At 32.9% G+C, this 22,809-nt stretch overlaps 2 protein-coding genes, 1 non-coding gene and 1 pseudogene across 3 annotated transcripts; 2 read left to right on the plus strand and 2 right to left on the minus strand.

Annotated features, from left to right (window-relative positions):
- The first annotated feature begins 2,425 nt into the window (after positions 1-2,425).
- LOC104730278 (cation/H(+) antiporter 18-like) lies at positions 2,426-6,040 on the plus strand. Its single transcript, XM_010449428.3, has 4 exons — positions 2,426-2,781; positions 3,139-3,361; positions 3,450-4,451; positions 4,550-6,040. Exons 2-4 carry the CDS (start codon positions 3,164-3,166, stop codon positions 5,768-5,770), a joined length of 2,421 nt encoding a protein of 806 aa, XP_010447730.2. The 5' UTR covers positions 2,426-2,781; positions 3,139-3,163; the 3' UTR covers positions 5,771-6,040.
- Positions 6,041-6,848: 808 nt separating this feature from the next.
- Positions 6,849-6,932, minus strand: TRNAL-CAA (transfer RNA leucine (anticodon CAA)). Its single transcript has one exon. It is a non-coding gene; the product is annotated as a tRNA-Leu (tRNA).
- A 979-nt stretch (positions 6,933-7,911) lies between these two features.
- Positions 7,912-9,911, minus strand: LOC104730270 (reticulon-like protein B4). Its single transcript, XM_010449417.3, has 5 exons — positions 9,450-9,911; positions 8,771-8,951; positions 8,548-8,689; positions 8,378-8,447; positions 7,912-8,287 (listed from the first exon to the last, which is right to left on the minus strand). Exons 1-5 carry the CDS (start codon positions 9,649-9,651, stop codon positions 8,109-8,111), a joined length of 774 nt encoding a protein of 257 aa, XP_010447719.1. The 5' UTR covers positions 9,652-9,911; the 3' UTR covers positions 7,912-8,108.
- Positions 9,912-14,521: 4,610 nt separating this feature from the next.
- Positions 14,522-16,477, plus strand: LOC147933244 (uncharacterized; annotated as a pseudogene).
- The last annotated feature ends 6,332 nt before the right edge of the window (positions 16,478-22,809 follow it).

The raw sequence follows: 22,809 nt of genomic DNA on the forward strand, positions 1-22,809 counted from the left end.
ATTTTTGAAATTAGATAGTATAGATTTTAAATTTCTAATAAGACTAAATGTATAATATCAAATTAATCCTATTTCTTTTGTGGCTTTCTTAATCACAAAGAAACTGTGTAAGTTATAATAATGGATCCATAAACATTATTAAATCAGTGCCAAACAAAAGTTGACTTTATCAGATTCCTTTTTTTTTTCAGCTAGTTATACTAAAAAATACAAAACAATAACAAAATTGGGAACAAGTAGCAAATTCCTTAAAAGAAAAATGCAAAAAGTAATGAGATAACTCGTAAGCATTAAGAATCCCAAAGAGAGACGGCAGAAATGGACGACTGAGCAATGTTTAAAGTTTAAACTCTGCTGGCTGCTGCATCTCTCTCTATCTCCCTCTCTATTTATTTAAGTAGTAAACTTGTAATGTAAGCTTAGTATGACTACGTCTATATTGGAGATTATGTCATGGACTAAACATGTAAAAAAGTGTTATCCTAATTATTTGGAAGAAAATTCAGTGTGGTTATAATCTTTCTACTCTACTATAGTTATTTTCATTGAGTTTTAAATAAAAAACAATCTATGAAATAGCATAAAACAGTAGTCCATTGGGATAAATGTATTTATATCATTATGATGTTGTTTATTTGGTGAATCAGACGCAGTAACTGGACACATGACATATGCATGTTGCTGTTTGTTTGAGAACAATTAAAAACATGAACTGAATTAGGTATGAAGGGACCTTTTTCTCTCGTTACCCCAAAATACATATTAATGAATTACTAAAACTTCTGCTTTTTTACAGGATATTCCCTAGATTGATTGAGTTATTCTCATCTCATATGATGGAACACATATTATTAATGAACTAGATTAGGACCATGCTAGAGCACTGATTGAAATTCATTTTATTTATATTATAATTTTAGAATAAAATATGATTTCGAAGATCACGACTAATGCTAGATTAAGATCTTAAAAACTTTAAATCAATTATATAAATTATCTTTTATTCTAAAATTATAATAGAAATAAAAAGAATTTCAATCAGTGCTCTATCACGGGTACTAATCTAGCATTAATATTTAATTTTTAATAAATAGAATACGATCCCGAAGATCACGATTAATCTTGTTAAATTAGCGAGATTTGATTCCTTTTTTATGATTGAGAGTATATTTTCTTTAATAATTTTTTTATTGATGTGGTTTATCAATAAAATATGTGGAAAATTAATTGGTAATATTGTGATTCTAGATATTTGGAACCATACACGTGATCTTCCAAAAATAAAGTTTGGAATATCCATGAACTCAATTTGGAATAACCCGTTTAAGATTTTCGGTTTTATTTGTTACAATTAATACATGGATTAATTTATAACCTATTTATAACCATTTATTAAAATTATAAAATCTACCAAAACAATGTTGTGTACTTCCGTTTTATTATAAAGATGATTAGTAAAGTTAACGTTTATTTTTTTTATATCTTTAGATTCATTATTTTATTTGATTTAGTGTTTTATCCACAAAAACTATGATTTCAGTTTAATTTATTTGTGAATTAGAACGAGTCGGATTCTACATCTAGAGATGAGAGACCAAATAGCAAATATCACATTTTTTTCTTTTGGCATAGACCAATATTATCAAATGTGCACGATATAATCTATATGTCCTAATTTTCTTTTGTATTTTTTTTCTGTTAAGATTGAGTTACAACTGATCGGTCAATTAGCCAAATCTTTATATTTATAGGAAACAAGATTTTATCTTTGGTGTAATGGTATTTACAGTGCCGGACCAAAGTATTTGGGGGCCCATACAAATTATAAAAACTATAGACTAAAAACAAAATTCAGTTAAACTAAACACCTATTTTTACAAGTATAGATAGAAAATATCCTAAAAAAACTGTAACCAACCCTTAAAATTTCTGAAAATTAACATTTTTTAGTATTTGGAGACCTCATTGTAACCAATTTTTTTTTCAAAAAATGTGAGGTCCCATTGCAATGTTTCATGTCAATGGGGTCAGGTCCGGCACTGGGTATTTATGTCTATTTTTGGTGGACTTATGATTTGCTAAAAAACTACTATCATTTTATTTTCTTTTGTATTTTATTTGAAAGTATCTAGTTTTATAATTTTGTGAAAATACAGTATAATAAGTTTCTTATACTGTATATAATCCATTAAAAAGGTATTAAATTGGATGGAATGGGAAACAAAAGTGGACTTTATCAGATACATCTTTTCCTTTTCGGTGCCTCCTTTTCAGCTAGTTTCGTTAAACAAAACACTAAAAAAAAAAACTAAAAAAAAAAACAAATTGAACTCCCATATGAAAATTGCAAACATCATTATAAAGTATATTTTTGGGTGCACCAACATATATATCATTTATAAAGTTATGATGAGATAATAAACTTGTAAAGTGGTGACTAAGCATTAAGTATCCAAAAGAGAGAGAGGGACCTGAAAAAAATGGACGACTAGGAGATAGGGAGAGATGGTTTGTTGGGTTGTAAACTAAAGACACTACTGCTCACATCATCACAAGCTCTCTCTCTCTATTTAAGTCGTAATCTTCAAGTCAATATCAGATCCAACTTCTCTCTGTACACTTTTTTTCCTTGTGTTGTTTTTGTCGCCTTCTCCGCCTCCGCAATTTCCACGAATCATCCTCCTCTCTCGTTGATCTTTTCACATGTCGGCTCATTCCAAAGCATAGCTATTTCAAGTCCGACTACTACCTTCGTCTAGTGAGATCAGCTAATTTCTTCAGGTACTCTCACTCTCTCGTTTAATCTCTTCACAATGCCTAGATTTTTACAGATATAAATGATGGCTTTTGACCTGCTAATTTCGAGATAATTTCCTCGAGAATGCTGTGTAATTAAGGAATCTAATTTTCCCGTTCTCTGTTTCTGTCTTGGTGCAACTCTATATGCATGTATCAAAAAATTTAATCTTTTTTTCGAGAATCTGTAATTGAAAATAAAATCTGTTATGATTTTGTTTTAGCTATTTCTAATTCTATTAGGATAATTCCATTTTGATTTTTATTCTGTTTTTTTTTTTAATTGGATTCCAAGTGTATCTAAAAATCTATAAAGATCGAAGCTTTATTTTTCTCTTGCAGGGTTTTTGAAGAAACAAGTTGAAGAATGGCTACTACAAATTCTACAAAAGCTTGTCCTGCTCCGATGAAAGCAACCTCTAATGGTGTTTTCCAAGGAGATAACCCAATAGACTTTGCGTTACCTCTTGCGATTCTTCAGATCGTCATTGTTATTGTTCTCACTCGTCTTCTTGCTTACCTTTTAAGACCCCTGAGACAGCCTCGTGTTATTGCTGAAGTTATTGTAAGCTTTTTTTTTCTTTTTCATCTCTCTTGTCGTCAATTCCTATGAATTAGGTGAGTGATTTAGTGGTCTGTTGATGATTATGCAGGGTGGGATTATGCTTGGACCGTCTCTTCTTGGCCGTTCAAAGGTCTTTCTTGATGCTGTGTTCCCAAAGAAAAGCTTAACTGTTCTAGAAACTCTGGCTAATCTTGGCCTTCTCTTCTTCCTGTTCCTTGCCGGACTAGAGATTGACACCAAAGCTCTTCGTCACACAGGGAAAAAGGCTTTGGGAATTGCCATGGCTGGAATCTCTCTCCCGTTTGCTCTTGGCATTGGTTCTTCATTCGTTTTGAAAGCAACAATCTCCAAAGGAGTAGATAGTACTGCGTTTCTAGTTTTCATGGGTGTGGCGCTCTCCATCACTGCATTCCCTGTGTTGGCTCGTATCTTAGCTGAGCTTAAGCTTCTAACCACTGAAATAGGACGGCTTGCAATGTCAGCTGCTGCTGTTAACGACGTGGCAGCTTGGATTCTTCTTGCTCTTGCCATTGCTCTCTCTGGATCCAATACATCTCCCCTTGTATCTCTCTGGGTTTTCCTTGCTGGATGTGCTTTTGTCGTTGGTGCTGCTTTCATCATTCCACCAATCTTTAGATGGATTGCCCGGAGGTGCCACGAGGGAGAACCCATTGAAGAAACATACATCTGCGCCACTTTGGCTGTGGTTCTTGTTTGTGGATTCATTACTGATGCCATTGGTATCCATTCTATGTTTGGTGCTTTTGTGGTTGGTGTTTTGATCCCAAAGGAAGGACCTTTCGCTGGTGCACTCGTCGAGAAGGTGGAGGATCTTGTCTCAGGTCTCTTCTTGCCGCTTTATTTTGTAGCAAGTGGTCTAAAAACTAACGTGGCAACAATTCAAGGAGCTCAATCTTGGGGTCTTCTGGTTTTAGTCACTTTCACTGCTTGTTTCGGTAAGATTGTTGGCACTCTCGGTGTTTCCCTCGCCTTCAAGATACCTATGCGAGAAGCTATCACATTAGGATTCCTCATGAACACTAAAGGATTGGTCGAACTCATCGTCCTCAACATTGGAAAAGATCGAAAGGTACAAACTTTATTCCAATCTTATAACAATTGTGTGCGTCAAGAAAGGTCCAAAGATTATAACTTTAAATAATCTCTCTGCTGATGTTTTCCTTACAGGTTCTCAATGATCAGACATTTGCCATAATGGTTCTAATGGCTCTCTTCACAACCTTCATCACCACACCAGTCGTAATGGCAGTCTACAAACCAGCAAGAAGAGCCAAGAAAGAAGGAGAATACAAAAACAGGACAGTAGAACGAGAGAACACAAACACACAGCTTCGTATCCTCACATGTTTCCACGGAGCCGGAAGCATTCCTTCAATAATAAACCTCTTGGAAGCATCAAGAGGCATCGAGAAAGGCAAAGGACTCTGCGTTTACGCTCTCCACTTAAGAGAACTATCAGAGAGATCTTCAGCTATTCTAATGGTTCACAAAGTCCGCAAAAACGGAATGCCGTTTTGGAACCGAAGAGGAGTCAATGCAGACGCAGACCAAGTAGTAGTTGCTTTCCAAGCATTTCAACAGCTGAGCAGAGTCAATGTCCGACCAATGACAGCAATCTCATCGATGTCTGATATTCACGAAGACATCTGCACAACAGCTGCAAGAAAAAGAGCAGCCATTGTGATTCTTCCGTTTCACAAGCATCAGCAGCTCGATGGTTCGTTAGAGACTACACGTGGAGATTACCGTTGGGTGAACAGGAGAGTTTTGCTTGAAGCTCCTTGCTCAGTTGGTATATTCGTTGACCGTGGACTCGGTGGCTCAAGTCAAGTCTCAGCTCAAGACGTTTCTTACTCTGTTGTTGTTCTCTTCTTCGGTGGTCGTGATGACCGTGAAGCCTTGGCTTATGGGTTACGTATGGCGGAGCATCCTGGAATCGTTTTAACTGTTTTCAGATTTGTGGTAGCGCCGGAGAGCGTCGGAGAGGTTGTTAATGTGGAAGTGGGTGACAACGGTAACAACGAGAAGAATCTGAAATGGGATGAGGAGATTATGTCTGAGATTAGGAAGAAGTCTTCGGTGGATGAATCGATCAAGTTCGTGGAGAGAAGGGTTGAAAACGCCGCCGTGGATGTTAGATCGGCGATTGAGGAAGTACGGCGGAGCAATCTGTTTCTGGTTGGTCGAGTGCCAGGTGGCGAGATTGCGTTGGCGATTAGGGAGAACAGTGAGTGTCCAGAGCTTGGACCTATCGGAAGTTTGTTGATTTCGCCGGAATCATCGACGAGAGCTTCGGTTTTGGTGATTCAGCAATACAACGGCGCCGGAGCAGCTCCGGATTTGGCTGCGGCGGACTTGGTGGCTTCAACGGATAGAGACTCTGAATAAATCAGTGGTTAATAAAGAACGGTTCGGTTCGGTTCAGGGAATGGTTTACCATAGGTAGCGAAATAGTTGGTTAACGAGTACGGTTTTAATCGAATGACCCGGACTTTGTTCTCACTGTTTCATTACTGGATTGGGTTTTGCTTTTAATAAAAAAATAATGATTGGCTGACCCAAAAAAAGTAAGGAAAGAAAAAAAAGATGAACAAATGGTTAAATTTGTTGTTGATATTAGGTTCATGTTGAAATAATAAATCGTCTGTTTTTAATTAATTTTTTAATGCATATATATAATTTGATATTATTATAAAGTGTTGTAACTTTAAAAAAATAAATCAAATATGGAGTAAAAAAAAATATATTTTCTTATCTTTTTTTTTTTCTTTTGACAAATATATTTTCTTATCTATTAAACTAAATCAAACCTAAACATACATATAATCCAACAGTATTAAATTAATAATAGTAAGATATTAAAAATTCCAATATAAATGGAGATAAATTTCATTGGTTTCTTTCGATTAGTTAAAAAATTACCTAAATGGACAAAAAAAACATTTGTCAAAAGTGAGGTTTGAAATGGAGATAAAATATTTCATTGGGTTCTTTCGATTAGTTTTAAAAATGGATTTAATTCTCTGGTGCCCCTATACCAGAAATTCTTTTCTACATCACTTCCACTTATTCTCACTACCCCTTCTTTAATGAAATGACGAAACTACCCTCTAACAATTTTGAAAAGAAAATTGAACGTACAACTACATCCAGTTGTACTGGATATCCCTTAAACTGGATATCCCTTAGTTGTACCTCCAGTTGTACCCATCGCACCCTAGTTGTACCTCGCATAGTAGGATTCGAACTCTGGGCGCGCGGGTGCGCATGGAACTTGCAACCACTGAGCTATTGTGTTTTTCGTTGAACATTTACCGATTTAATTATATTTAACCTTTAACAATCTTCATTAAAGGTAATATTGTCTTTTTACCATTGAGGGGTTTTTGAGAAATTGTTTTGATGAATAGGGGTATTAGAGATTACTGTCCTTTTAAAAATACCTAAATGGACAAAAAAAAACATTTGTCAGAAGTGGGGTTTGAACCCACGCCCTCTTACGAGGACCAGAACTTGAGTCTGGCGCCTTAGACCACTCGGCCATCCTGACTATTGACAGTTATCTATACTATTAACCATATATATTTGCATAATAAAACCTACTAGTAAAAGATCTTTGTGTTTGTGCACTTGTTAATAGTTATGATCGAGTTTTTGCACATACATTCTGCGATTAGTTAATTCGTTATGTATTACTATAATAAAGATTTATTTTCTGTCAAAAAGATTAATTTTCTGTAAAACTATATCAATTAATGTTGTTAACAAACTATATCCAAGAATCATTAATTGATAATATTTAAATAGTGCATTTATTACTAAGCATTTTCTAAAATTTGTGTGAAAACTCTATAAAATCAATTTTTGATATAGACGGAGTAAGTTATTTATACTTTTTGTTTTCTCAAAGCAAGAAACCATTAATTAGACTAACTCAAACTCGATACGAACTCATGTTATTCCAAAATTGAAATGCATCCAACAACTAGTAGCATTGGAAATCGGAGAAGCAAAAGTCTTATTCTATTATGAAAACAAAAGTCACATAGTATAAACTTAACTTTTTGTATGATCATTTGTGTGTGTTTGTTTATGTGATTTACAAAGTTAGATCCATATTAGCTCAAGGTAATCAACAATGCCTTTCTTTAAAGTAAATATTATTAACCAAAATTACATTCTTATGATGGGGAAGAGGTTTTAGTGGACACGGCTGGAGAGACTTGTTAGGGATGATGGGGTGAAAAGGGCGCTCAACTAGAAGAAGTTATAGAGTAGGAGGAACTAGGAAGCAATACCAGAAAATTAAAGTTTCTCCTTCTGCTATCTCCAAGCAAGGCAATGTAATTAATAATGCCTGATCGGGCTTTACTTCAGAAGAAGGAAAGGAGGCTGAGCAGAAGAGAAACAGTTCTTCTCATGAGGTAAAGTAAGAACTCATGAAAAGGCTTTTAGTTTTATTTTTTGTTGGACTAATTTTCAGATAGGATGCAATATTGAAGAAGGATTAGAAATGAAGCAAACACAAATAGCCAACAACAATAATTAATTAACATCCATCTGTTCTCTCATACTCTAAATATTTTTGGTTAAAAACCCCAAATATATAATGAACATAATAATAATAACAAGAGACCGCCGACCAAAAGGGTTTATCAACCAACAGCTTCTAACAAAACATGTTTTGAACCATTACTACGATTCCAATGAGAGTAACTTAGATTCCTTAATCCTTCTTCTTGTTCAGAGCTCCTCTTGGAATCTTGCTCAAGACTTTACTGAAAACCTTCTCATCGAGTACTGCATATTGCTTCTTGATCTCCTTCATAGCCTTCTCGCCAAAGGCATCGACTTTGTCCTCATACTTTTCGTAAACCACAGGAATGGTGAAGAGAAGAACAGTAGCTGGAAGCAAAAAAAAAGAGGCTAATTATCAAGCTATGGAAGTGTGATTCCTGTCAGATTGAAAGCAATAAGATGCATATGAATCATTACCAATATAGAACAATGTCAAGAAGTTGCAGCAACTGCCAATTATGGACAATACCCACAAGCCAGCAATTACCTAAAAGATGTGCAAGTAGGTGTTAGCATTTACTAGGAACATAAGAAAAAGGAAAAAGAAACCGTTTTGCATCGAGGTAGATAACATGAAAAATAGATACCAAGATAAATTTCTTGAGATCTCTTCCTGAAGCAATGTTCCTAAGAACGGTAAAGCCACGATTGATTTCAATCCTTAATCCAGAAACAAGTTGAAGGACAGGATCCTCAGGGATGTGAACTTCCGGGATGTGAGGAGTTGACCTGAGAATGTATAAACAGTTAATCAAGCAGTTGTTGATGCATCGTTATCTCATACACCAAGGATGTTTTTCAAAAACTTACTTGTGGATAAAGGTACAAGCATTAGACCACAAGAACAATGCTGCGAGAGCAGCCATGGCAAAGTGACAGAGAAAAGTGAGGAAATGGTATTCGATTAACTCGAATAGTACCCAAGACGCAGTTATAGCACCAAAGACTCCACCAGATACCTTCTTGTTCCTCCAAAGGAATATATCAGCAGCTACATGCAGCAAACAATGAATCCAGATTTAGCAAAGATTTTTTCACAAGCGTTAAGCATATGTTCCACCAAACAAGATAATGAAGTACAAAGATTACATACACAAACTCAATTTCAGCTTTTCATATAAAGAGCAAAATCACTATGTAAACTACTCAGCTACCAAAATCACTATATGAGATACTCAATCGAGCGAAATCACTATGTAAACTTGAGCAAAACAACTGTATAAGATACTAAATCGAGCAAAAACAGAGTTCAATATCAGCTTCATATAAGAGCAAATCACTACTCAATCGAGCTGAATCACTAGTAAACTACTCAATCGAGCAAAATCGCTATGTATAAGATACTAAATCGAGCAAAATCTCTAAGTATAAGATACTAGATCGAGCTAAATCGCTATATAAACTACTCAATCGAGCTAAATCACTATATATTATACTAAATCGAGTAAAAAACAGAGTTAAATTCGAAGATATAGAGATAGATCCATACGTTTTCCACCACCGAGAACCTTATGAACAGGTTTCTCCCTTCCGAAAAGTCGGTAGATCTTTGACTTGAAGGACGACGACGAAGACGATGTAGATTTCTTATCGTCATCGGAATCGGAAAGAGAAGAGGAGTCACCATGGCCATGGATCTTCTCAACAATCTTCTCCAAGATCGATTCCTCGTGCTTGTGGTCTTCCACCATTGTTGTTGATTCTAGAAACCTCCGAGAGAAAAAGAAAAGAAAAAAAAACCCTAATTCGTTTACTTGTTTTTTGAAAGAATCGAAGAGAGTGTGTCTGTCTGTGTGTGAGACAGTGACAAATAAGAGAGCGTGTACGTCAGATTCAATCTCATCCGTTGATTTGAGAATCTCAATCCAGTCCGTTGGATGGATTCGGATCCGGGCCTCGAGTAGGTGACTCTGTCCACGGTGGAAAATCAAATTGTTTTTTTTTTTTGACGATCAATTGTTTTTTTTTTTTTTGTAGCAGATTTAACATATTTGGCGTGGAACTAACGGTCGTTAATCGATGTGAATAATTTCCGGTAACGTTACCGTGGAACGTTAGATGTCGGCGGATTTCATTTGTGTTGGGCTTATCAAATGGGCTTGTTTGTATTAGGCCCTTTAATTATTTTTTTTTGTCAACAATTACTTTTTGTTTAGTGTTTTACGCTATACTAGATTTGGACCCTTGCTCGATTTTTTTTATTTATACTAGGGCCCCGATTGGTAACGGCTGTTACTTATGGCTGTAAAGACTTTAAATTTAAAATTTTAGCTATAGAGAATTTAGCTGTAGATGCTTTAACTGTAGAAACTTTAACCGTTAAAATTTGATTGGTAACAAATACTTTTAAAGCTGAAGCTGTTACTTTTATTATTAAAATATATTGAAATGATGATAATGAAAATAAAAATAATTATTATTAAAATGGATCTTAAAAGAAGGAGAAAAAAATAAGAATAATTAATGTGTAAAAATAATTTATGTAAAATTTATATATAAACTTTTGGAAAGCTTTTAAGTATAATGGGGGAGAAAAAAATAAAGTTTTATATTTTTTTAATTTTAAAGCCTGGTTTTGACGCTTTTAAAATTTTGAGAAAACAAGGAAAGAAAAAAAAAAGTGACTTACAAAGCTTTAAAAAAAATTAAAGTCAAAAAAGTTTGATTGGCAAATAAATGGCTTTCAAGGCTTTAATTTTTTTTAAAGTCTTAAAAGTCTTGTACCAATCAGGGCCTAGGTTTTGAACCCACGCTACGCATGGGTTTATTTGATTTATTTTGATAAAAATTATATATGATTGATGACGGTAATGAATATTATTTTACACAAAACTTTAAATTACTATTAAGGAAAAAATTAAATTTCATATACACAATTTTTAAAAATATAAAAATCAGCTGTGTTTTAAAATCAAATCTGATAAAAAAATCATGAATCTAACTCGACGTCCAGGCGAGGCGGATCAAACTGGTGACCTCACATATCTTAAACCATTTCTTTGGCCACCAGAAAAATGAAACAATTTTATAATTATAATATTATCTCCTTTTTCATATTTAATTGATCGTTATCACCTATGTTTTCGTGTTTTTTATTTAATGTTTTCTTATTCTTCATATTCTTTCTTGTCATTTTCATTGTCAAATTTTATGGTAATTGTCATCATTACTTTTACCGTCCAGTTCTTTGTTATACTCTTCTTCTTGTGCTTCCTCGTCAACTTTTTCACATTCTTTCACTGAAAAAATCTTTTTTTTAGACTACCACACAACTTGTTAATCCATCAAACTCCAAGACCAAAATCATTTTTTCTCATAAAAATTGTGCAATTCATAAAAACCAGCATAGTCGTTATTGTTAATTTCATCCATATATTTCTCAAACCAAAATCTTTACTTGCAGAGAAAGTAATATGAACTCATGTATAGTAAAAACAATATTTGTGCTTTTCGTCGATCATTCTTCTTTAAACTCAAATAACATCAAATCAGGGTCTTGCGACGTCAATCCTTCTTTCTTAGACTTAAAAATAAAACTTTTACTGCAAAAGTATCAAATCATCTATAAAGTCATACACAAAAACATGTTTTACAGCTCATCAGAGATATAAAACACAAACGGAGATAAGTATGATATTTTCAAGATATTAAAAAATTTGATATATAATATTTAGTAATTCTTAAACTTTTAAATTTTTAAAAGAGATTAAATATTTAAAACATTTCAAACTTTAGATTTAGTTTAATTATCTGTAACATTTTTTTAGAGTTAAATATTAATGACACTTTTACTTTTTATAGAGTTTAAATAGTTATAATATTTTAACATTTTTATGGAGGTATTTATAATATTTCTAAACATTCTATAAAGAATATTTAAACCTTTACAAAATTTAATTTGCTAAAATAAATCAAATAACTTTTAAATTTGGAAACCTGATAAATAAGCATAAATCAAGCAAATAAAAATATTTTGAAACCTTTTTAAAGCTAAAACTTTTAGAAGTTTCAATATTTATAATATTTTAATCTTTTAAAAGGTTCGGATATAATATTTGAACCTTTTAAAAAGTTTCAATATTTATACTATTTTAAACTATTAAAATTTTAAAATTATAATATTTTAAAACTTTTTAAAAGCTCTTAGCTTCTAAAATTTTCAATATTTATAATATTTAAATTTTTTTAATATATTTTTGAAACTTTTTAAAGTTTTAGTTTGATCAAATAAAAAACAGGATCAAACCGAATAAAACTTTTTAACTTGGATGATTTTTCCTGCTTATTAGTTGTTAATCTTATTTATACTGGTTTGAAATATTGTCTAAAAATTTTCTAGCCAATGTAGGATATTGTACATAGTTTTTTTATTTCCATAAATTTAAAATTTTCCTTTTTCTAAAAAGTTCTGGAAATTTAGAAAATGTTAATGAATGACATGTCAAATCCTGATAGGTTGTTTAAAATAATTCTTAATATATAAAATTCTGCAAATTTCTAAAAATGTTAATTAATGACATGTTGAATCCCTATTGGTTGTTTTAAAGCTTAGGTTTTAAAAACCTTTTAAATGTTAAGAAATTTTAAAAATTTAAAAATTATAATATTTTGAAACCTTTTTAAAGCTAAAACTTTTAGAAGTTTCAATATTTATAATATTTTAAACTTTTAAAAGGTTCGAATATAATATTTGAACCTTTTAAAAAGTTTCAATATTTATAATATTTTAAACTATTAAAAATTTAAAATTATAATATTTAAAAAAATTTAAAAGCTAAGGGCTTTTAAAATTTTCAATATTTATAATATTTAAAATTTTTAAAAAATTAAATCTTATAATATTTTTTTGAAACTTTGTAAAGTTTTAGTTTGATCAAATAAAAAACCGGATCAAACCGAATAAAACTTTTAAACTTGGACGCCTGATAAATAAAGCTTTCCTACTCATTCGTTGTTGAAAGCATATTAATCTTATTTATGCTCGTTTGAACCATTGTCTAAAAATTTTCTAGCCAATGTGGAATATTGTACATAGTTTTTTTTTTATTTCCATAAATTTAAAATTGAAACAACCTTTTTTTTTTTTTTTTTTAACATATAATTCACTAGTGGTCTCATACCCACTAACATTCTAGCAACAATCAACAATAGCGGATAACCAAAGAAACCATTCCATTAATCCAATAAAATTCCAACATAAATAAACCAATAATCAATAATGCAATAATCCAAACCAACAATAAAATAGCAAGGTTCCAACATCCTACAATGCTCTATCAACTCAATACTAGCAACCTAACAATAGCTAGAACACAATCAATCAAGCCTCTAGAACATCCTCCTCTTCATTGCCTTTGATTCCACGATCACACTTTTCCTTTACCTGCACACCACAAACAACAATTGAGATGCGTAAGTATTATCATAAATACTTAGTGAGGCCGTCCTCCCATCTACTAGGTTATACACACAAGCATATGAGACCCTCATGTTTAAGCAAGCAAACAAAACACAAGCAATACATTAAACCAGGAAAACAAGTCTCGGATGAGACTGATGTCGACCGATGCTACAAGAGAGGTGCCGATCGATGCCACAAAAACCGGTGTCGACCGATACTGAAAGGTGTCGATCGATGCTCCACCAAAGAGGTGTCAACCGATGCTACTTACTAAGGTGTCGATCGATGCCACTTCTGCAGACACGATCTGCGCGAACACGAACGTTGAAATTCCATTTCAATCCATCTCGAAACTGTCTCAAACTCACCCAAACACCTCAGAAATCACTGGGAATCACGAAAACAACGAACCCAAGCAAGCAAACAACACAAACAACAAGAAAACACCCAAACAAAAGAGATCTCATGCTTAGATCAACCATGGTCAAGCACTCACCTCAAAAACAGGAAGATTGGATTGAGAAACGTTGGAATCAACACCTCCAGAAGCTTCTCACTACAAGAAAACACGCGATTTGCGACGGAGAAACGTCGTCGCAAATTTGCTATGGATTTGCGAGTATTTTGCTACTCGAAACACGTTGTCGTTAATTCCTCGCAAAATTAGCGACAGACATTTCCCTCGCAAATTTGCGACGGAACTAAGACACCATTGCGAGGATAAGTAAATTCCTCGCAAATGACACGCAATTCCCTAACAAATTTACGACGAATTAGCGATAAGATTGCCGTAGCAAATTTGCGAGGAATTTACGAGGGACTAGATGTCGGCAAGCACGTTTTCCCCGAGTGTATCTGTTTTGTCGGCAAAAAGGACACTGCCTCGCAAATTTGTAGCAAGAAATAAATATCTAAAAACAACCTGTCGCAAATCCGTCGCAAATTCCCTCGCAAATCCGTAGCAGATAATTTTAGAAAGCCTATAAATAGCCAGTCCGTGAGACATGGAAACCACAACACAAAGCAATAAGAAAAAAAAACTGGTGGGAGAGAGAAAAAAAAAATCTGAGAGCAAAAGAAAGAAAAAGAGAGAAAAAAAATTGTCAAAAAAAAAATTTTGTGATAAAAAAAAAGGCTACAGAAAAATTCTAGAGAAAATAATGTTTGGAGGTGGAGAGCACGAGATATATACAATACGACGGTGGATGTACAATCATAGAGACCCAAACACCGGTGATGTGACGAAAGAGTTTTGTGATGGCTTGCGCGGTTTCATGTACCAGGCGACCAACCAAGACTTTGCTCGTGAAAACGGTACAATATTTTGTCCATGTCCTAGGTGCAAGAACATTAATTATTTGGAATTTAATCTAGTGAAGAAGCATCTTTATAATAGAGGATTTATGCCAAATTACTATGTATGGTTCCGTCATGGATGGGCATCAAGAATCTGATCAATTTGGTTTTTATGGGTATAATGAAGAAAATAGATTTCATCATATGGTTAATGATGCATTTCATGAAACTACTGCTGCATTTCCTGAGAATAATATGGAAGAACCCAATGTAGATGCACAACGTTTTTATGATATGTTAGATGCTGCAAATCAACATATCTACGATGGATGTAGAGAAGGGCATTCTAAGTTATCATTGGCATCTAGGATGATGACAATTAAAGCTGATAATAACTTAAGTGAGATTTGCATGGATTCTTGGGCTGAACTCATTAAAGAGTATTTGCCACCTGATAATGTATCGGCTGAGAACTACTATGAAATACAGAAGTTGGTTGCGAGTCTTGGATTACCATCTGAAATGATTGATGTGTGCATTGACTATTGCATGATTTTTTGGAAAGATGATGCTAAGCTGCAGGAATGTCGGTTTTGCGGGAAGCCGAGATATCAGCCTACTGAAGGAAGGACACGAGTGCCATATAAACGTATGTGGTACTTGCCTGTTGGTGATAGATTGAAACGCCTATACCAATCAAAACGGACTGCAGCGGCAATGAGATGGCATGCAGAACATTCTACACACGAAGGAGAGATTACACACCCATCTGATGCAAAAGCGTGGAAACATTTTCAATCGGTATATCCTGACTTTGCTCAAGAGTGTAGGAATATTTATCTTGGGTTGTGTACAATGGTTTTAGTCCATTTGGTATGTCAGGGAGGCAGTATTCTTTATGGCCTGTTATATTGACACCATAAAATCTTCCTCCAGATATGTGTATGCAAAGCAGATTTCTGTTCTTGAGTATTTTGGTACCAGTTCCTAAGCATCCGAAGCGAGCTCTAGATATCTTCTTGCAACCTCTGATTCATGAGCTTAAGCAATTGTGGTATGAAGGTGTTCAGACATATGATTCCTCAAGAAAACAGAATTTCAATATGCGGGCAGTGCTAATGTGGACGATTAGTGACTTCCCCGCATACGGAATGTTATCTGGGTGGACCACACATGGAAGATTATCATGTCCTTATTGTATGGATGGTACAGAGGCATTTCAGTTAAAGTATGGGCGAAAACCTTGTTGGTTTGATTGCCATCGTCGATTTCTTCCCTTGCATCATCCGTACCGGAGGAACAAGAAGTTGTTTAGAAAGAATAAAGTTGTGCGTATTCCCCCACCAACTTACGCCTCTGGCAATGATTTGTTTAAACAGATCGATTACTATGGTGCTCAAGAAACATGTAAACGTGGGGGTAACTATCACACACCAGCAAACATGCCGGATGGATATGGGACCGCTCACAATTGGCACAAGCAGAGTATTTTTTGGGAGCTTCCATATTGGAAAGATCTTCTATTGCGGCACAACCTTGACGTGATGCACATCGAGAAAAACTTTTTCGATAATTTCATCGTTACGCTTCTGAATGTGCAGGGTAAAACAAAAGATAGCAGGAGATCTAGGTTGGATTTGGCGGAAATATGCGCAAGGGTCGAGTTACATCTTACAAGAGATGAGAAATTACCAATAGAAGATGTTGGTGATGTCTCTGAAGAAGAGGGTGAATTAGACGAATTCGAAGAGTCTGATGATGGAGATGATTCTAATGATGATGATGTACTTTCTAGTAATTCAGACAATGAATCTGATTAAATAATTATTGTAGTTTTTGTTGTTTTTTTTTATCAAGATATTGCTCTTTTGCGACGGAATTGCGTCAAAATTATGACGCTTTAGAAGGGTTGCCTCGCAAACTCCTCGCAATTTACTACGTAATTGCGACGTTTTTAAAGTTTGCGACGAATTTGCAAGATTTTTGCTATGGTTCATCGCAAATGCCTCGCAGAATTGTTTATGTATATTTAAATTTATTTTTTATATCTTCTTCTTTAATTGTTTGTAGTTCTACTATTAAAGTAATACAAAGAAGTTTGTAGATTCTAATGTGGATAATGAAGCTTGAACTTTATAATAAGGATATCCAAAGAAGTTTTATTTTGTAGAACTAGGTAGATTACTATCCAATGATGTATAAATGTAGAAGTAGGAGAATTCATTTGGTATGAAGTTTATAGAACTTGGTGAAATAATATTATCCAATGAAGTTTGTAGATTCTAATGAGGATAGTGAATCATATTTGGCACTAGGTAAATTATAATGGTGTTTTGTTGTGTTTTTTTCATAAGTTTTTGTTGTGTTTTACGATGGTTTTGCTACGTAGTTGCGAGGTCAACAAATATTGCGAGGTATTTGCGAGGTTTTGCCGAGGGTCGTAGGTAATCCCTCGCAAACTTGCGATGGATTAGCAAGGTCATCTCGCAAATGCCTCGCAATATTAAGTAATTGTAATATTTCTAAACATTTTAAATATTAGCTTGAATCTTGGACCCAAGATTTTGCTGGTTTTAAAAACATTAATAAAAACATTAATTAGTTAAGGTCAAAACATTAATTAGTTTTTTGTTGGTTTAATTTTCCAATTATATGGTTTTGTATTGCAACGTATTTGAGAGGAACTCTAGCAAAGCCGTCGCAATATTTAGGGTTTCCTATTGCGACGTTTTTGCAGGGAACGTTGCAACGGCGTCGCAATATTTGCTACGGAATTGCGAGATGTCAAAAAGTTTATATATACACCGCAACCCTTAGTTTGAGCGAGCTCAAAACCACGCCGCATCCAAAACCCTAAAGTCTCTCTTCTTCTTCCTTCTTCTCCGTTTAACCTCTCGCCGTTTTCTGGTTAATCCTTCTTCTTTCCCTAAGTTCTTCCTCCAATCTTCTTCTTCTTCGACTCGACTCGGCTTCTCCAAAGGTAAATCTGACAGTCATTTTTCTATAGTTTCATTTTCAATCGATTTACGGTTTTTCATTCAATTTAAGTGTTGTTTTATTCGATTCACGGTTTTTTCAATCGATCTGTAGATGTTTATTCGATTTAGAACCCTTAACCCTAAACTGATTTAGAACCCTAATTTATTCGAATTTGATCTCATACTTTTCTTTTTCTTGTAGATGTTTTCTGGGAACGACTACACATGATTCCTCTCGCAGACTAATGCTCCAAGTCCATGCAGTGGTGGTTCTCGAGGGTAGTCATCGGGGGTTCAAGGTTCTCGACATGCAACCTCACAGCATAGGCCTCCGGCACCTGCTTCATCTCCACCCATTCGTACGCCTCCAACCGCTGCTGCATCTCAAACGATTGTTCCCGATGCAGCCACACCTTCATCTCCAGCCACTCCTACATCTTTGCCTCAACGTTTAAACAGTATGACGTTGGAGGAGTTACTCGAGAGTCCTGACCGTCAAAATCTAACACGATTAAATCTAAACCGTCCACCAGGAACTCTCTGGTAAGAGAATGATTAACTTATTTCAATTTTAAATTTGAATTTTTAATTTTAGGATCAATAATTACATCAAAACAATTATGTTATCCCTAGGTTTTGTGATGATGGTAAGGTTGCAGCCACTGTCCGCAGCATCTTTGAAAGAGATTTCAAAGAGCCTCATGCTAATTGGTCACAGATGCCACAGGCGGTCGTAGATCGTTGGTATGAAACTTTTGCGGTAAGTAATAGTTTAGTTTAGTTTAATTGTTGATATATAACTTATGTAGCTTGGATCAATACTAATATATTTTGTTTTCTTTTTACAAGCAAACATATAACTGGGACCGTTCTATAAACGGTAGAGTTAGACATGAGTTTGACAAGAAGTTGAAGGAGCGGATGTGTGATCAAGTGTGCCGGTGGAAGGGAAAGTGGAGGGAGAATGGTGATGATGCAAGGCCGCGATGGATTGATCCTCAAGTATGGGATGGACTAGTTAAGTATTAGTATGATGCATATTTTGACTACCTTGCCGGCAAGGATCCTGAGTTTGCTGCTAAGTTTGGAAGCAGGCTTGTTGACTCCAATCCTCCAGCAACACTAGAGACAGGGGACGACACCGGCACAGGCACAGGCACAGGCACAGGCACAACCACTGGCACAGATACAAGAACCGGAACTGGGGTTCCCTCTCTATCACCCTCTTTTTAAGACAATTTGATATTAAGTTCTAAGGTTGATTTTGTTTTTTGGACATGGTTCTAATGTTGTTGTTAAGACAATTTTTTGTTTCTTAATTTTTTGTTTAGAAACAAAAAATTGTCTCGGCTAATATGTTTGAATTTTATTTTATATTTTGATTATAATTTCTATTTCTTATAAAATATTGTGAAAATATAAATATATAAATTTGAAAATGAAAAATATAAATATCAAAATGAAAAAAATTCTTAATTCCGTAGCAAATTTATGCTACGGATCTGCGATGATTACTAATTTGCTACGGATTTTGCGACGAAACACATATCTGGGTTTATAATCTTATTAAAACTTTGCGACGGAAACAACGTCGCAAAAATCTAGCAAATCTGCGAGGGATTTACGTCGAACATATTTTGCAAGAGGAAAGCGAGGAATGTTGTTCATCGCAATTTACGAGTGCTTTGCGACGGACATTTATTGCAAGAGAAATGCGAAGAATGTTTTTCATCGCAATTTGCAAGTGTTTTGCGACGGACGTATATTCGTCGCAAATTTTGCGAGGGAAGTGTTACGTGTATTAATTTGCGACACACGATTAGCGAGAAATTGACGATCCTCGCAAATCCCTCGCTAACACCAGTTTGCGAGGGAAGAGTGACAAATCTTGCCATCGCAAATCGCGTGTTTTCTTGTAGTGTCTCCTTCATTCCCAGCAACAGCTATCACTTCCTCAGCCTCAGATCTCTCCCAAATCACCAAGAACAAGCCCAGAAGGAATCAAAGAACGTTTTCTCTCTTCTTTCTCTCTTCTTTCTCACTTAACGGCGACCAAAAGAGACTTCCCCAAAACCCTTAATTCGTCTTAGACACTTATAATTACGATTTAGGGATTTTAATTGAACTAAACCGAACCAAACAGCAATTAAAACAAACTGGACCAAACCGGAAATCATGGTGTCGATCGATACACCAAGGGTGTCGATCGACACCCACACCAAAACCATAAAAATTGGTTCGCAGATGTTACAAAATTTTTTCTTTTTCTAAAAAATTCTGGAAATTTAGAAAATGTTAATGAATGACATGTCAAATCCTGATATGTTGTTTAAAATAATTCTTAATATATAAAATTCTGCAAATTTTTAAAAATGTTAATTAGTGACATGTCGAATCCCTATTGGTTGTTTTAAAGTTTAGGTAGACAGCCTTAGAAGCTTATAGCTCCTACTTTTATTTAGTATAATTATAATTTTAGAATAAAATATAATTTATATAATTATTTTTAAAAGTTTTTTTTGGATAAAACATTATGCAATAAAATCATATGCTTTAAAAAAAACACATATTTTGTAAGTTTTATATTGTTAGTTTTGAAATTTTATATATGAGAAATGGTTAAGTTTGTTATTTGTTTTTATTTTAATTTTTGAATATATTTGGTGAAAGTGTTTTACGTTGACCCGTACTTAGGTAATATTTTATTTTTAACTTCACAATAAAATCTCAGAAATCATGATTAAGTGTAATAAATTGTCAAGATTTTATTTGTTTTAATGTCTAACAGTATATATTTTGTAACGATACATAGAATACTAAAATGTTTACTTTGGAAATTGTATAAATCATTAGAATATTCTAAGAAGATTTTTTGGGATATAATTTTTTTTGTAACCAACCTATATTTAATCTATAACATATTTTGTAACCAACTTACAAAAATTATATAGTTTACAAAAAAAAGTTATATAGTTCCGTTTTATTATATAAGAGATAGTTTCGTGCCTTCTCTCAGTGTTCGATTTAGAGTGTCTAGACACCACCTAGCATGCTTTTTTAAATACTGTTTTTTCGTAAGATATTACTAACAGACATCCTAAATTATTAATTTGACATTAATTTAGCAAATATACAACAATTTAGAACTAAATATTATATTTCATATTACAGATAATTGTTGTTAAAAGTAGTTAATTTATATATTATCAAAGATTAAACACTTGTTATTATACAATTTGGCATACAATATCAAAGATACTGTTTTGTTTCTCAAAAAAAATTTGTATCGTAGCCGACCCGGAATATTTTGATAGTATTTAAGGGAACACTTTTTAAAATAATTTTATATTTAACTAGAATTTGTACATGCACGCGCGGAATTTTAATTTTAATTATTTCTTATCAATAGAAATTATTGAGCTCAAAAATCATTCCACCTTTAGAGTATAAATATATACAACATATATAATTTTGAAGATAATATTTCTTTGTTATATCTATTTGCGATTTTACGTGGGATTTTAGTTAAAATTTTTATCAATAAGAATCATTGAGTATGAATATAATTTAAAGATTAAAAGATAAATCTATATAAATGCCGTAATTATTTTACTAATCTATATATAACATATATTGTCTAGTATCGTAATAATATTATCGACAAGCTTCTGACCTTTTATCTTTAAAAGAGTTCATTCCATATTCATATCCCATGAAAACATAATTTTAAAAGTTCTAACGTCATCTTTTTCAAAAAAAAAAAAAAAAAAGTTCTAACGTCAATATCGATCGTTGACCTAATTATAGAGACCATTTAAACATATCGATATCCTACATTAAATGCGAATATACAAAATTTTATGAACAGTTTTAGTGCTATGTCGCTATAATGAGATTGTCCAAATGCATTATGATGAAATGTTTAATAGAATTATGATAATAGAATTTCCGACTAAGTCAAGAATGCTTAAATGATGAAATGTTTAATCCCCACAATAAATATCTATTCACTAATCCAAGTTTCATATTTTTTTCTAAAATCTCATATGTTATTTGCAAATGTTAATTTTGTGATGCAACCCCAGCTTCGCCTTTTCAAAAAAAACATTATGTACTTTAAATATGTTGTTTTTGCCAATATTTTGGATTAAAAGCATATATATAATATATATATATATATATATGTAATATATGTTTTATATCATGTTATAAAATTGTACCTCCTGTTGATAATATACCTTATGAGATATGCTACACAAATCACATGCTACTTTTTGTAACGGGTTACATATCATTTTTTCAAAAAAAAATTTCATAATTTTCCCAAAAAAAAGTGTGCCCCTTACAGTGTCTTTGTTTTAGATCAAAATTTTTAAGTTAAGTTAAGTTAAGTAATTAATCTTTTCTTTCTTATAAGTAAAATTTAATAATAAATCTTTATGGTATAAGTTTCTTAGAAACTAATGTTTCACTTCAATTTTATTTTCATGTTTAAATTTTATAAATACAATTACATAACTTGTTTTTTTACTCCACCATGCATTAAAATCTTATTTACATTGTAAAACTTATTAACCCATTCTAAATTTTGAAATATAATCATTTTTTTGGTTATAATGTTAATAATAAAATTATTACTAAAACAAATTTATAGTATTATTTTTACTATTTTAAAATTTTCATTAATTTTACTTAATTCATTTTTAGATAGTTATTATTTTTATTATTTACTAAAAATTATATTATTGTTTATACTATTTTAAAATTTAATTAATTTTAGTTAATTCATTTTTTATTTAGTTTTTTACTATTATTAATTATAAGTATTGACAAAAAAAAATTATAAATAATAAATATGCAGTGAATGAATATTAAAAAATAGTATTTTTTATGCAAAAAAAAAATTGATTTAGTGGATGATGATGTGGAGGAAGGAGAAGTGAGCAAAGTTAACTTTATATATATAGATGAATGAAAGGTAACTATGTAAATAATTTTATTTTGTAATATGAGTAGTTTGGAAATAAATGTTAATATTTTTTCTTAATATATTTTTACGTATTTATATTGTTGAAATAAATGTCTTATTTTTAACGTATTTCATAATCTAATTAAACTAATATTTATTAAATATTTAGACTTAAGTTATATATTTTATGAGATCGTATGTGTGA

The sequence above is a fragment of the Camelina sativa genome, chromosome 12, assembly GCF_030686135.1.
Source record: "Camelina sativa cultivar CO46 ecotype springtype chromosome 12, ASM3068613v1".
In the NCBI taxonomy this organism is placed as follows: Eukaryota; Viridiplantae; Streptophyta; class Magnoliopsida; order Brassicales; family Brassicaceae; genus Camelina; species Camelina sativa.